The sequence below is a fragment of the Haliaeetus albicilla genome, chromosome 11 (assembly GCF_947461875.1).
Source record: "Haliaeetus albicilla chromosome 11, bHalAlb1.1, whole genome shotgun sequence".
NCBI lineage: Eukaryota > Metazoa > Chordata > Aves > Accipitriformes > Accipitridae > Haliaeetus > Haliaeetus albicilla.
The window spans coordinates 36,589,727-36,602,591 of record NC_091493.1 but is presented as its reverse complement, the minus strand read 5'-3'; the positions used below and the strand labels follow the sequence as shown (position 1 = coordinate 36,602,591).

At 46.6% G+C, this 12,865-nt stretch overlaps 1 protein-coding gene across 2 annotated transcripts in view; it reads right to left on the bottom strand.

Moving 5' to 3' along the window:
• The window catches only part of HTRA1 (HtrA serine peptidase 1), a 34,081-nt gene extending 23,965 nt beyond the window's left edge, over positions 1-10,116 (bottom strand). The window contains exon 1 of one of the 2 annotated variants that reach the window (XM_069797162.1): positions 9,591-10,116. In XM_069797162.1, coding sequence (XP_069653263.1) covers positions 9,591-10,050 — 460 coding nt within the window. In that variant the 5' untranslated portion in view covers positions 10,051-10,116. The remainder of the gene's footprint in view (positions 1-9,590) is intronic. The other variant, XM_069797163.1, reaches the window with a different exon arrangement.
• Positions 10,117-12,865: the final 2,749 nt, after the last annotated feature.

Below are 12,865 nucleotides of genomic sequence, written 5' to 3'. Positions count from 1 at the left end.
CTCTGCACGCATCTTGTTCCCAACTACTGGCCACAAATTAATGCTTACCCCGCTCAGAGTTTAAGAGGGTAAAGTATTGAAAATGCAAATGTGTGAATAAGTAAAAGCAGATATTGGTAACACATGAATGGCCATGCTGCATGAACAGTATGACACACACAGAGCTCTTCTGCACTTACAAAACAAGAAAACAACAACAACAACAACGTATTTCAAGATAACTAAATTGTAAAGCACAGAGTCTTCAGGAAACTTTAGTCCAACCTCTTTGGTCCAGCTTGTTTCTTAGTATAAAACAGACCTCTTTGGCACCCAATCCCAACGTAATTCAAGATTTTCTTGTCACTGAAAACGGTCAATGTCCTTGGGCAATGTGCCTCCAGCTTTCTTGTAGCAAGTTCCTATATAACTTCAGATATAAAACTTAACATCTTAGTGGAACAGCAACTGTTCCTACCACTTGTCTACGAGGCAGAATAAGGATTAAATGAATCGGATAGAGAGCATCTTCTATTGCAACTCAACTACTGAATTGCTAGACAGATGTCAAATGGTTGGAACATTGCGCAGAAGGAGGAAGACCCAGGAAGGATGCGTGCATCTTGGCATCACTCAGTCTCTACGCAACTTGTGAAAAGAAATTGGAATCCTCAGTGTCTTAGGTTTACCTTTAAAATGGGCATAACCCCTGTTTCATCTCATGGGACTAGTCTCGAGCTTTAGCTACCCCTGAAGAACCTCACAGGGAGAAAATATGTACATAAAAAAGCCCAGAAATTCTTCTATAAACCAAGCACACTGGCTGCCCCTGCAAAAAAGTCTCACAATTACAGTAGTAGCGAGCAAAAGCAATAGACTTTCAAGCTGATGAGGATAAAAAGCAATTCGGTGTAAGCAGGGAGGGCAGGAATCCAGAGCGGAGCGACAGCTCCATCTAACACAACAGGAAACTGCGATTCCTTCTGTAAACACCAGCGGTGAGGTGGGAGGAAACCCAACTTCTACATAAACAGCCAGGCTGGAGCCCCGGGACGGAGGAACGCAGCCCTGCGAGGAGGAACACGCTGTTCCCAGAGCAGCATTGCCATATTAATACAATACCGAGCCTGGGCTCATTGGAGGAGGTGACAAATTAATGGCAAGTCAGCAGCCCTCTGACAAAGATGCTCGGCTCGGGGTGGTCGTGCCAGCAGCTTGTACTGGTCTGTCTGGGGAATGAGGAGGGAAGGCACGGTGCAGGCAGATAGATGCTCAGACACATGCACACAAAAAAAACCCAAACAACAACAAAAAAAAAAAGGTGAAGAGCAATTCAGGACAAGGGCAAAGAGTGCTGAGCTCGAAAACATCATTAACAGTAGTCCTGTCCGAACTGGAAATATCAAGAAATGTAAGTCAGGTAGTTATGGAAAAGAGTCTGCCTGATTTCCTGCAGACAGATGAAAAGAATATTTCAGTCAACAGGTTAAAGCAGACACGGTATTCTCTTCCCTGCAGAAGGCTGAAAATACAACAGATGAGTCAGGAATAATTTCTCCTCTCTTTTTTCCAGCCCTGCTCAGTTTACGTCCCCTCCAACTCAGGTCATCACCCTGCTCTACCTCCCAGCTCCACTCATCAGAGGCCGAGAACCAGCAAAACAACCTCAAAACGTCTAGTAAGTAACAAGGACGTGGTAATTCCTATATCCTTCATGTAACCAACAGCTGTCTAATCTTGAAAATTCCTCTTAACATTATAAAGCCATTAAGGTCTCATTTTAAGTATGTGAGAAACTTTCGCACTGCATCTTTAGAAGAAATCCCTGCTTAAGAGAGACTTAGTTTCAACTTCCAGGAACCCTGGTATGAAGACACCAGGGAATAAAAACAAGTTCTTGCTTTCATGCTTTTTAAACATTTTTTCCTCTAACGAGAAACCTAAAAAAAGCCTCTTAAGATGCAAGCCTAAAAAAAGCCTCCGAAGATGCCACTTCTCTGCAGCTGGAGAAGGCATTGATTTCACCACTTGGCTGTGGCAGGACTCTTCTTACAGTGACACAGAGATGATATGCAAAAAGACCAAATCTATAGGAAAAACTTCAAAACAGTAATAAAACACAAACCTCCCTCCTGCTCTGGGGCTTTGTAACTGTGCAATACATAAATCCAGCATAACTATATCACTAAAGCCACAATATCTACATATTGAAATCCCTCAGCCTCTGACAGTATTTTCTACAGCCATCTTAAGAATCGCTCTAAGACCGTCCAGATTTGTTTTAATGCAGACATCAGAAATCAATGAGTGTGTGGGAAATGAACCTGGAGTAATGCAGACAGTACTTCGATCATCCCATTTGGGGAACTACAGAAAGGAGGTGGCACTGCCACTGGTGAGACAGCCACCATCACACAACGCCCTGCCCCACTGCATCTATAGTTTCTCCCTAAAGGTTAAAAGAAGAGCAGGTTTCTATTTCACTCTCTCAAATAGGCATATTTTTATGCTATTTAGAGTTCTAATTACCATATTCACAGCTCCCCTATCAACATTAGCTATTTACATAGTGGCTTTTTTACCTGCACATCTATTCTTCTTCATTTTATGGATTATCTGAATATTTTTCGTATTTTATTTATAAGTGGTCTCTGCTTGCCCACTTTTACTGTCTGAATACAAAAGAAAACAAGGGTCAGCCAAGCTTTACCTTTATAAATAGAGGTCTACATACAGATCTCTGATATAGAATGGGCAGACATATCAAACAGTGCATATCTTGTCCTGGAAAACAGGAATGAATTGTCCCTTTAGCACCACAAATGTTGAAGTATGAGATTCCTGGGGGCAGTGTGTTTATTTTGGGGGTAGGATGGCAGGAGGGGAGAGAGTAGTTTGGGTTTCTCTTCCTTATTAGTGCTCCTCGGTCCACCCACTTCTCTCCTCCAAAATTACTGTCTGCAGATGCAGATTGACAGATCATCGATGCTGTTTGCAGAATGAAGCCAAAACTACAGTCTGCAAGCTTAAGAAATAGAGTAATGGAAAAGAAAAGTAATGGAAAATGGAGCGGCAATGCTGGCAAGGGGCAGAAAAAAATGAGCAGGGACTCATAAAACCTCACTTTGCTCTCAGCTCCGCTACTGGCGTACTGGCTGACCTTGAGCAAAGCTCTTTATCTTCCCCTGCCCTAGATTCACTATCTGTAAAATGGCGTAACAACGTTGGCCTCTGGAAAAACGTTGTGAGTTTCTCCTAATGCTCTGCTATGTAAACCATTTCAAATTTTAGACCATTGGATAACTTCTATGCACGGTTACTAGACTTAATGTGCATTGTCAGGAAAAATACGTGCAAATCCAATTGCTATCAGAAACGTGAAGTGTTTCTTTAATTTGATGAGCTCCACCTCATCAATATTTCTGGTAACAAGCCTGTAAAACTAACTATAGGAACTATTCACTGCATACCCGTCCCTCCCATCTCACCAAAAAGGCAGCTTTACAAGAGTGGGGAGATGGAAAGACTGAGAAACCCTGATAGAACTTGATGGGAAAAAATGACAGACACAAGAACAAGGTTTGGTTAACTAGTAACACAGAAAATTTTAACGGGGTGCCTATAGCATAGCTATGCCATGACAATCAGCACAGCCCCAGCACTGGTGCCTTTAACACGCCGCTGCTCGCACCGACAGGACCAGCTACTGTCCTGGTGCCAGCCTGTGGAGTTAGTGTGCAATAAAAGCAGAGGCTAATGGATCTACTCACGTTACACACACGTATGTATTTTTTTTTTTCCGCAGTGTGCGTGCCTACACGTGCGCAGGTTTTTGTCTCCAGAAACAAGCTCTGGGCAGAGCACTCGCAACAAATTGCACAACCCAACTGGCTTCCAGCCTTGTGCTTCCGTCTTATCAGCGCACCAGCGTATCTTATATTAACCCAGAAATTCAAGAGCTACTCCGCCTGGCTGCCTAATTCATCTCCAGTCACTAAAATACGGTAGCCAAGATCTTCTCAATTCACTAAACTTTAAAAGAAAATAACTAGTCACCTGTGTTCTGTCTTCCAAGTTTAAGATAGAAGTGCTTCCTGTTACCTACAGATAGGAGGTCAACATCATCAGTTAGTATAAGATCAATGCATTCTTTTATAGCCTTTTGATATAGGGGAGCTGAAACTTACTTTTTAGTCATATTCTTCTCTTTGAGGCAGGCGAACCAATTTCGGAATCACAATGACCTGTATGTATGCAGAAGGCAAAATAAAGTCTTTCTTTTTTTCTATATGTGGAACACAGCCTCCAAAATAATACTAGATATTCATTTGGGCCCAGTTATAAATGCTGTGGGGACTTGCTGCCAAGTCCAGCCAGGGATCCTAGAGGCCCCAGCAGTTTATGGGAGTGAGGAATGACTTTATTTACAACAAAAGTTAAGTTCCACAGTACCCCAGTTTCTATTTCTAACGTTGCTTTCTTTCACTCCAAGCGCACGTAAATTCACATTTGAAAAATATTTTCCAGCTTCTCCTATTTCTTGGACAGCAGAGTCTTTCCTTTAACTGCTCAGGACAGGCTGCCTCCATCACATCCAAACTCTACTTAATAGGACTCCTTCTGCTTACTCATGGCTTCAAGTATTCCTGTCCAGTCCACAGGTACCTTTAAATTTCAAAGCCCAGAAGATGAAAGGATTGAATCTTTCCTTGTTCCAAATCTGTATTTACTGACTTGACTGTTTGAAGTCTAGAGACTACACAGAATTACTGCCGGCTCCCCGGGAAGGAAATCTAGATGTGGAGAGGGGAAAAGGTGAGCTTCTTCAGACAAACCACTTCTTACAGTTCCCTCTTCTCAGAGCTGAATACTTGGCTTTGGAAGCGCTTTTTAATCCCACACTTGGGGATTGGTTCTCTTCTGGAAATATGCTGCTCTTTATTTCCATTGCCTTCAGCTGCCTCTTCCCTCCCTCCCTCCCTCCCTCCTCTTCTCCTGCTGCTGCAAAAGAGACTGAGCAAAGTCAGAAGATGACGACTTTCAGACCACCCAAACACAGCAACTGAGGGACATGAAGGCAGCTAAAAAGAATTAATGGCACCGGAGCGCTCATTTGTGCATCCAGTTCCTCAAAACCTGGTCCTCCCAGGTCATTTTTAATAGACTCGACACGTGCTAAGTAACCTGCGAAGGTCTCCCAATGTTTCTTCAGCGCACTCACCATCATCACGTGCCCGTTGTTATCTTTCGGGAAACAGCTGAAAGCCTAGTTCATAACAACAGTATCAACTTCCCTCTTGATAAATACCTGGCTCAGTTCCTGACCTTCCCAGATTTCTCAGCTGAGTTTTTCTTCCTGCCCTGATTATTCATTCCTGCAAGGCTTAGCGCTGCCAGCCCGTTAGCCCTATCTGTACTATAGCCAAAGGAATTCAGGCAGGTCCACCTACTGCTCTCTCCCATCCTCTGCTGCATGGATCTCTCATTCTTACGCTGTTTTTAAAGGACTCAGTGACAAATGGTTTATTGACCGCGGAGGTCCTTCTCTTCTGCCAGATAATTACGCAGAGTCACTTGGATGCAATTTCACCTGGTGCATTTCAAAATACAAAGTCAGCTGTTCTGCAAGAAACTGAGTTCGAGGGATGAATTTTTTTTTTTCTTCCCTCCCCTCCATCTCTGGTACAATTAAATGATAATGTGATGAAGAGAAATAGCAAAGCCTGTATCTGTTAGTGATACCCACCTTTCAAGAACTGAGAGTTACCCCTAAACTCACCTCCGCCTTCCCCCAAAGCAAGCAGTAATGATCTGCTTAATCTAAACCAGAAGAGCTCACATCAAACTCCAGATATGACATCATGGTGCGAGCACACCTGTGACAGAGAAGCACGAACCACCTGTGACAGACGCTAGTGTGCTGAGGACTGCTGAGGTTACTGGGATACCACATTAGACATGGTGAGCCTCATAAAAATATGAAAACATAAAAATCCGGTTCAAAAAGGGGCAGAGGAAAGTCAGGAACCGAAAGCAACCACAAGGAACTTTGTTATTTTTACTCTGGTTAAAGGCGAAAGGACAAATCCAGGTTAGTTTGTATTTTACAGTGTGTAGAGCACAACGTGGAGAGAAGGGCACACTGTCCTAAAACGCCTGCCAGCATCTGCCAGGAGAACCAAGGAAGGGAAGGAAGGCTGGTTTAAGTTGTGTGTTGAACATCCCAAGACTTCTTCCCTTGGTCAGCAGGAGGGATTCAAGAGGACCAAAAACGTATTTGCAGAAGAAAAAAGAAAACATCCTCCCAGCACACTGAACCTCATCACACAGAATATTGAGGTCTCATCACACTGACCTCACTCCTGGGTGTGGGATGCTCTTTACACAGTCATGGTTTCTGCTCAGAGGACGTTCACATCCTTCTTCATATTTTCATCAGTACCAACCCACGTCGCACTGCCCCGGCATGCACTTTGCAGGCCCAAACGCCTTCTACCGACATCTCTCACGTCCTTCACGGAAAGGGAAGATTTCTTTTGTGAAAGCTGCAGCTCTGCAGCCCTGCCCAGGCTGGTGCAGAAACAGCTCGCTGGTGCTGCAAGTGCTCATCTGCCAGAGGTTTTGATACGAAAAGCAGGGCTACGTCACCTGCCAGAGGGAAGATCTGCCCAGGGCACCTTGGGGAGACTGCCCACCACCGTGGCAGGACGGGTACCACCAGTTACACCACCGGTTACTGGTTACACAGGAGGGGAGAGCTGGAAAGGGCACATGGCCCCAGACGGGGACACAGCACTAATGAAAGGGGTCGATCGGCCACCGCACGGTGCGTCACCCTGCTCATCGCCTGACTCCAACAGAGGTGAACCCAAGCAGGGCACACTTCAGCCCTGCTCCCATCCCGTCCACTCACTGTACTAGTTTAACCGATGTTATTTCCTGGCTAAAAACCACAGCCGGGCTTTCCCCTCTCCCCTCGCTGCTCCTGGCGTTTCTCCAGATAGAGCCTGTTTTGTCCTTTCTGCGTGTCTGGCTCACAGGGCGAGCTGCGGGATGATCCTGCACCCCGGGGCACATCACCATGGTGCAGGAGACTGGCTCAGCACCTGGGTGCCACACGGCTGCACCCTGCCAGCACCCATCCTTCTCACCAGTGTTCAGGGCTGAGGCTAGAGTAAGCGCTGAGGCTTGTGAAGTTTTTCTTGAGTTTTTTTAAGACTCACTATTCCCGTTTTCCATAGGAAGACATCCCCCTTATGCATACACAGAGCCAGAGCAACCTTCCCCTGCCTCTCCCGCATCCTCTCATAAACATGCCCAGTATTTGAACAAATGCACAGAGAATCACTGAAGGACAAAAGCAGCACCGGGAGTGGACTGTAGAGGATGAAAATTGAAAAAGACAGAAAGTTTTACTTTATCCGAGATACACAATATCGTACTTGACCAGCTACTAAAACGACGTGAAACTTAACAACAAAAAAGTGCTTTCCAAACACTTTCCCTGCATCCCCATTCCCTCGTTTCCCTGGGCCGTTGCACTGTATTCACCGATTTATATAGATATGTTGCTATGAAAGCATAAAAATATTTTACCAAAGGTAACTCCATCTCTAGGTAGCAAAAGCACTCCTGGAAATGAACTCAAAATAAAATTAAAAATTAACGACTCTAAGGAGTCACATATTAGGCGGTGGCTTTTCAAAACAGTGGTTCAATTTGCCTCCAGGGAACAGCGCTTTACAGCCTACTCTCCATTTCTTTTTATTTTAGGTTCTTTACATATGAAAAAAAGCTTTGCTTTCAGCAATGTTTGCTCTGGTCTGGGGATAAACATGTGCTCCTGGTCAGCTTCTCTAGCAACTTCCTTTTGTCCCTGGCGATACAGAAAATAAGCATCATTCCAACCAGAGGTGCAACAGGGCAAAACAATTGTCTGGATGTACACATGATGTATCCACTACAGTGGAGTTTTCCTATACAAGACCTATATGCAGCCTATGCATTTTCCGTACAACCTACCGGAGGCACGTTTCACTCTCCAGCTCAAACACAGCCCGAATTCTGCAAATGTTCAGCAGAGAAGACTGAGAGAACAGTATTGGTTTCGTGAACCGAGAATAAAAATCACAAGGCATTATGTTATACTGGAGATCAGGAAACTGTAGCGTGAAAGCTTTAATTGTCTCCAACGTCAGTAAATGCCAGCAATGTTCCACAGAGCACAACGCAGCTTTGAAACTGAGGGGAAAAGCAGCGGTACAAAAAATCCATTGTATCGATACCAAAGTTGTAAGTTTGATCTGTAATGCAGAATCAGTATTTTGCCCAAGCTGAACATACAGTCACTATGCATCAGAATATTCTTCTGCTGGAGAGATGACGACTAGATCTAGAAAAAGATTTGCTTTCAAAGAAAGAAGTGCAGAAACGGTACAACCTAAACAAAAAAAAACCCAATCCTCAGTGACACAGCACTGACTTACTACTAACTTCAGAAATAAAGGTTTAATTCACGCTCATTTTTACGTATTACCCCCTAAACGTGCCGAATGGCTTGGAAACAATATGCAGCCTTAGCTTAGAAGGTTTAAGCCAGCCTGTGTCAGGGGCTGCATCTCGTACAGGTTCATCGCCCCAGCACGGTTTTGCCTTGCGGTGCCACATCCCGCCCTCATCATTCCTGCAAGACTGAACACTTCAGCGGGCTGTTCGCTCCGGCAACTCCATCTGCAGAGCCACAGTTTCATAACCCAGCAATGTGTCTTTACATGGTTTACAAATAATTAGCATCCGTCCTGCGGCTCCGACTACACTCCGGTTACGCCCGACTCGACCAAAACAACTAAATAATAATAATACTGAAGGAAAAATACTACTAGCTATATTGTTACCTCTCGACGGCCACTCCCATCCTCCTCCTCCAAAAACACCCTCACCAAAACCCAAACAAACCCCAAAGTCAGCTGAACACGCTGTTCGGTTACAAGCATCCCCCTCTCCAGCGAATCTATTATTAATAATCAGAGCGCATCTGCTAACACGGGCAAAGGCGGCCAGCTGCCTGCTCTGCCGACACGGACACGCCGCGCTCATTTGCTGCCCCCGGGTTTTAACAGCTTCTTACATTCCTGGCTTTATTTCCCGGGGCATTTCTCCGTGACAAAGCGCCTGGGTGGGAGGGAGCGCGCTCAAATATTTCTCCAAACTTTGCCGGACCCGGGTCCCCGTCCCTACCGGCTTCTGGAGCTTTGCAACCAGTTCCCCCCCCCCCCCCCCCCAAGTTTGCACGGGTTCTCGGGGGGGAGGGAGCGTTTAAAGTTGGCTATAGGTCTGTTTTTCCCCTGTCCGCTCGGCAGCCGAAGACAAACAGCGCATTCTTGCTCTAGTTTCTCACTGGACTCGGAATACCAAACCGAAGCCAAAGCCAGCCCTTTTTTTTTTTTTTTTTTTTGGTCCTCACCAACCGGGACTCTCCCGAAAAAGGACGCACCGGCGGGGGGACACACACCCGAACCGAGGGTCCTCACCCGGGACGATGGGACCAAACCCCGGGGGCCGGGACCTCACACAACCCCCCCAGTCCCCCCGAGCCCGGCCTGCCCCCTTACCCTGCCCGCAGGCTCCGCGCTGGATGGCGATGACGGGCGGCTGTCGGAGCCGCTCGGCGCGGCGGCTGGCGGCCCGCAGCTGGCAAGGGCTGGCGTAGGTCACGGCGTCGCTACCGCAAACCGGCTCGCTGCTGGAGCACAGGCAGCGCCCGGCGGCCGCCCGTTTGCGGACGGTGGCCGAAGCCGGCACGCCGCCGGGGGTTACGACGCACTGAAGCCCCTCACCGCAAGGCGGTCCCCCCCCGCCGCCGGGCCCGCCGCAGGGTTCGCCCTCCTCAGCCCCGCAGACGCGGCAACAGCCGCAGGCGTCCAGCACGGCACCGCCGGGGCAGGAGGAGGGCAGAGGAGGGCAGCGGGACCGCTCGCAGCGCTCCGGGCAGGCGGGAGGCGGCGGCGGGGCGGCTGTGGAGGCGGCGGGCAGCAGTGCCGCCAGCAGCAGGCTCCAGCCCCACAGCGGCATGGCGGCGAGGAGAGAGGCCGAGGCGAGGAGCGGGGCCGGTGAGGGCGGCGAGGCGGGCGGGCGCCTTTTAGCCGTGAGGAGAAGGGGACGGGACGTGAGGGGCGGGCGGCGGGGCGGGGCGGCGGGAACGGCCTCCCCCGGGCCCTGACACCCCAGCCGGGGCCGGGACACCCCCCCGGGGGCCGCGACACCCACCCCGGGCTGCAACACCCCTCCCCGGTCGTGACACCCCCCCCCGGGGCCGCGACACCCACCCCGGGCCGTGACACCCCCCCCCGGGGCCGTGACACCCCCCACGCCCGGCAGCCAGACCCATTCTCCCCTCCCCTCGCCTTTTTGGGGAAAATTGAAGGGAAATGCTAAAACTTATCCCCCTTTCCGCGGCTAACAAGGGGAGGGGAGGTTGAGCACTCTTCCCCGCTTCAGGAATTACGGGAAGGGGCATCCAAAGAAGGAAGGGCCGGTGATTTTCTGGCTGATAAGAAGGAGGGTGGAGGAGCAGATAAGGAGGGCAGGGCCGCCAGCCGGTCCCCCGGCAGGAAAAGTGAATCGGTCCATGCAAATGTATGCAAATGCAGGGCATCCCCCGCCGGGAACGCCCGGTACTCCCGCCTGCGGCGGACTGAGAAATTCCCGGCCCCGGGAGGAGGAGGAGGAGGAGGAAGGCAGCTCCTGCCGGGCCGCTTCTGCTCGCCCCCTTCGCTGCTCCGGAGGTTCTCGGAGCCTCAGGGCAAGGTGGGTGCTAGCAATTAGCAGAAGGTTAATCAGCCGGCAGAAAAAAAAAAAAAAAAAAACCTGATCCAATTTGGCAGCTGTACAACGGCCAGAACCTATAGACAGAGGCCTTCTCGCCATATGCTCTTTCAGCGCGCACAAGGCAGTTTAATCACACGCAAGCACCTTCCTAGAGAAAAGGACTCCGTTTCCAAAGCTAGTAGGGAAAGGTATAACATGAACTAATAGCTGGAAATCGAGCACGGCCGATTTTTCAATTACGAGCCGATTAAACTTTTGAACAGACTACCAACCTGTAATTACTTAAGTGTATCTTTATCAGGCACCCGATAACCAAGGGCCTAACGAACATTACAAACCATTAGGCAAGATGAAATGATGTTAACTTTTAAGCTGAGCTGCAACTAAGAAGCTGAAGGTGCCAGCAACTACATTAATACAGAAGGATACAAAGTCTTTTCCCCTACAAAAAGTGGAATAATCTTGGAGCCACCGGAGCAGGTGGAAGCACAGCATCCCAAGTGTCAGAATTCAAACCTAAGGAACAATATAAAATCTTATCAAACTGTGACCACAAACCCACAAATATGCACAACCTAACTGCTTGGTTTAGTACCTGAGGGTGGGAAACCACGTAGACTCCAATGTTGCCAATAAAAGCTCCAGTACCAATCCCTTACACCTCCTGTTTTCCAGTAACTCTTATGCTGTGCAAGAAAAGAGATTTCAGGAGAATTACTTCACTTCTGAAGTGACCAAAATAGTAAAGTAGTAATCTGGAACAACTCACAGCGAAAATTCCTTAGTATTAAAATCATTACAGTGTTAAAAAGTCTAAGAAAAAGTTCAAAAATGTTTACAATTTTAAATATTTTTAAAATATGTGTGTGTGTGTGCGTATAGATATATAAAAAATATGGATAGATACCATGGTAGTGTTTCCAAATTATTTATTGTTTATCCATTATTTATTGGCTACTTTTAATAAGCTTTGGGGTTTCGTTTTTTTTTTTTCCCCCCTTTTAAGCAAAGACAAGTCTTTAAGGAAAGATGATAGGAAAAAAAAAATATAGGTTCAGAAAAGATCTTATAAGCTCCTATTTAGAAGCAGAAGCAAAATATTCAAAGACCAGTGAATTACTGTGCGGTTTAGTCCTACCCCGCCCAGAAAGGCTATCTGCTTTTCTATCACATTGCCTTTGTCAGATAACTTACTGTTTGAAGCCGTTGGAGCCTTATCTCCGTAGATAGGAAAAAAAAAATCACAGGTAGTGGGAAAGCTCCTTGTTCAGTCTTCCTCTCTCCATGGATGTTTGTGTCCTTTTTAGCTTGGTATCCTTTGACATGGGTCATTCTAGGGAGCAAAGGCAAGGCATGAAGAGAGGCTCAAAATAGATTAACAAAAGCCCTGTTGACAGAACCCGCCTCGGAATAGTTATAATTTAGTAAGTCAGTACCCTAGTTCAAAACCTAAATAAAGTAAATGCATCCTTGCCTCAAGAAAGGAGTTATTAACCCATGAAAGTATAAAGTGGTTACTTAACTGTTCATCTTACAAAGTTTGCAAATCTTCAGCTACATATATAACTACTTCAAGAACTACTGCAAGTTTATGGTGTTCTCGCACAGAAGCTTGAAAGTATATTTATCTTTTCTGTGATGTATGATTATTTTTTTGCACAAATCAGCCAGCACTATCAGCTTCAACCTCTTTGACAGACTACTGAAGACCTGTGATACACTAGCCAATATTTTTTCTTAAATAAACAGAACAGAAAAGGGAAGTACATTTGTTGATAGACAGACAAGAGTTAAACACTGCAAAGGAAATAAAATATATCCCAAGGTCTTAAGTGAAAATCATCAATTAGCAGTTGACTTCTAATTAATTAGCAGAGACTAGTATTGAGGACCTTCTGCTGTTATGTTTTTTGTTTCTTAAACCAGGTAAGGATGTGAATCTTAATCTGAGTATTAAAATATAATTTTTTTTATAATACTAATTTTATAGGTTTCACATGGGTGCACACACAACTGAAAATAAACACCTCACTTTCCAGAATAACCAAGATAAGTCTTT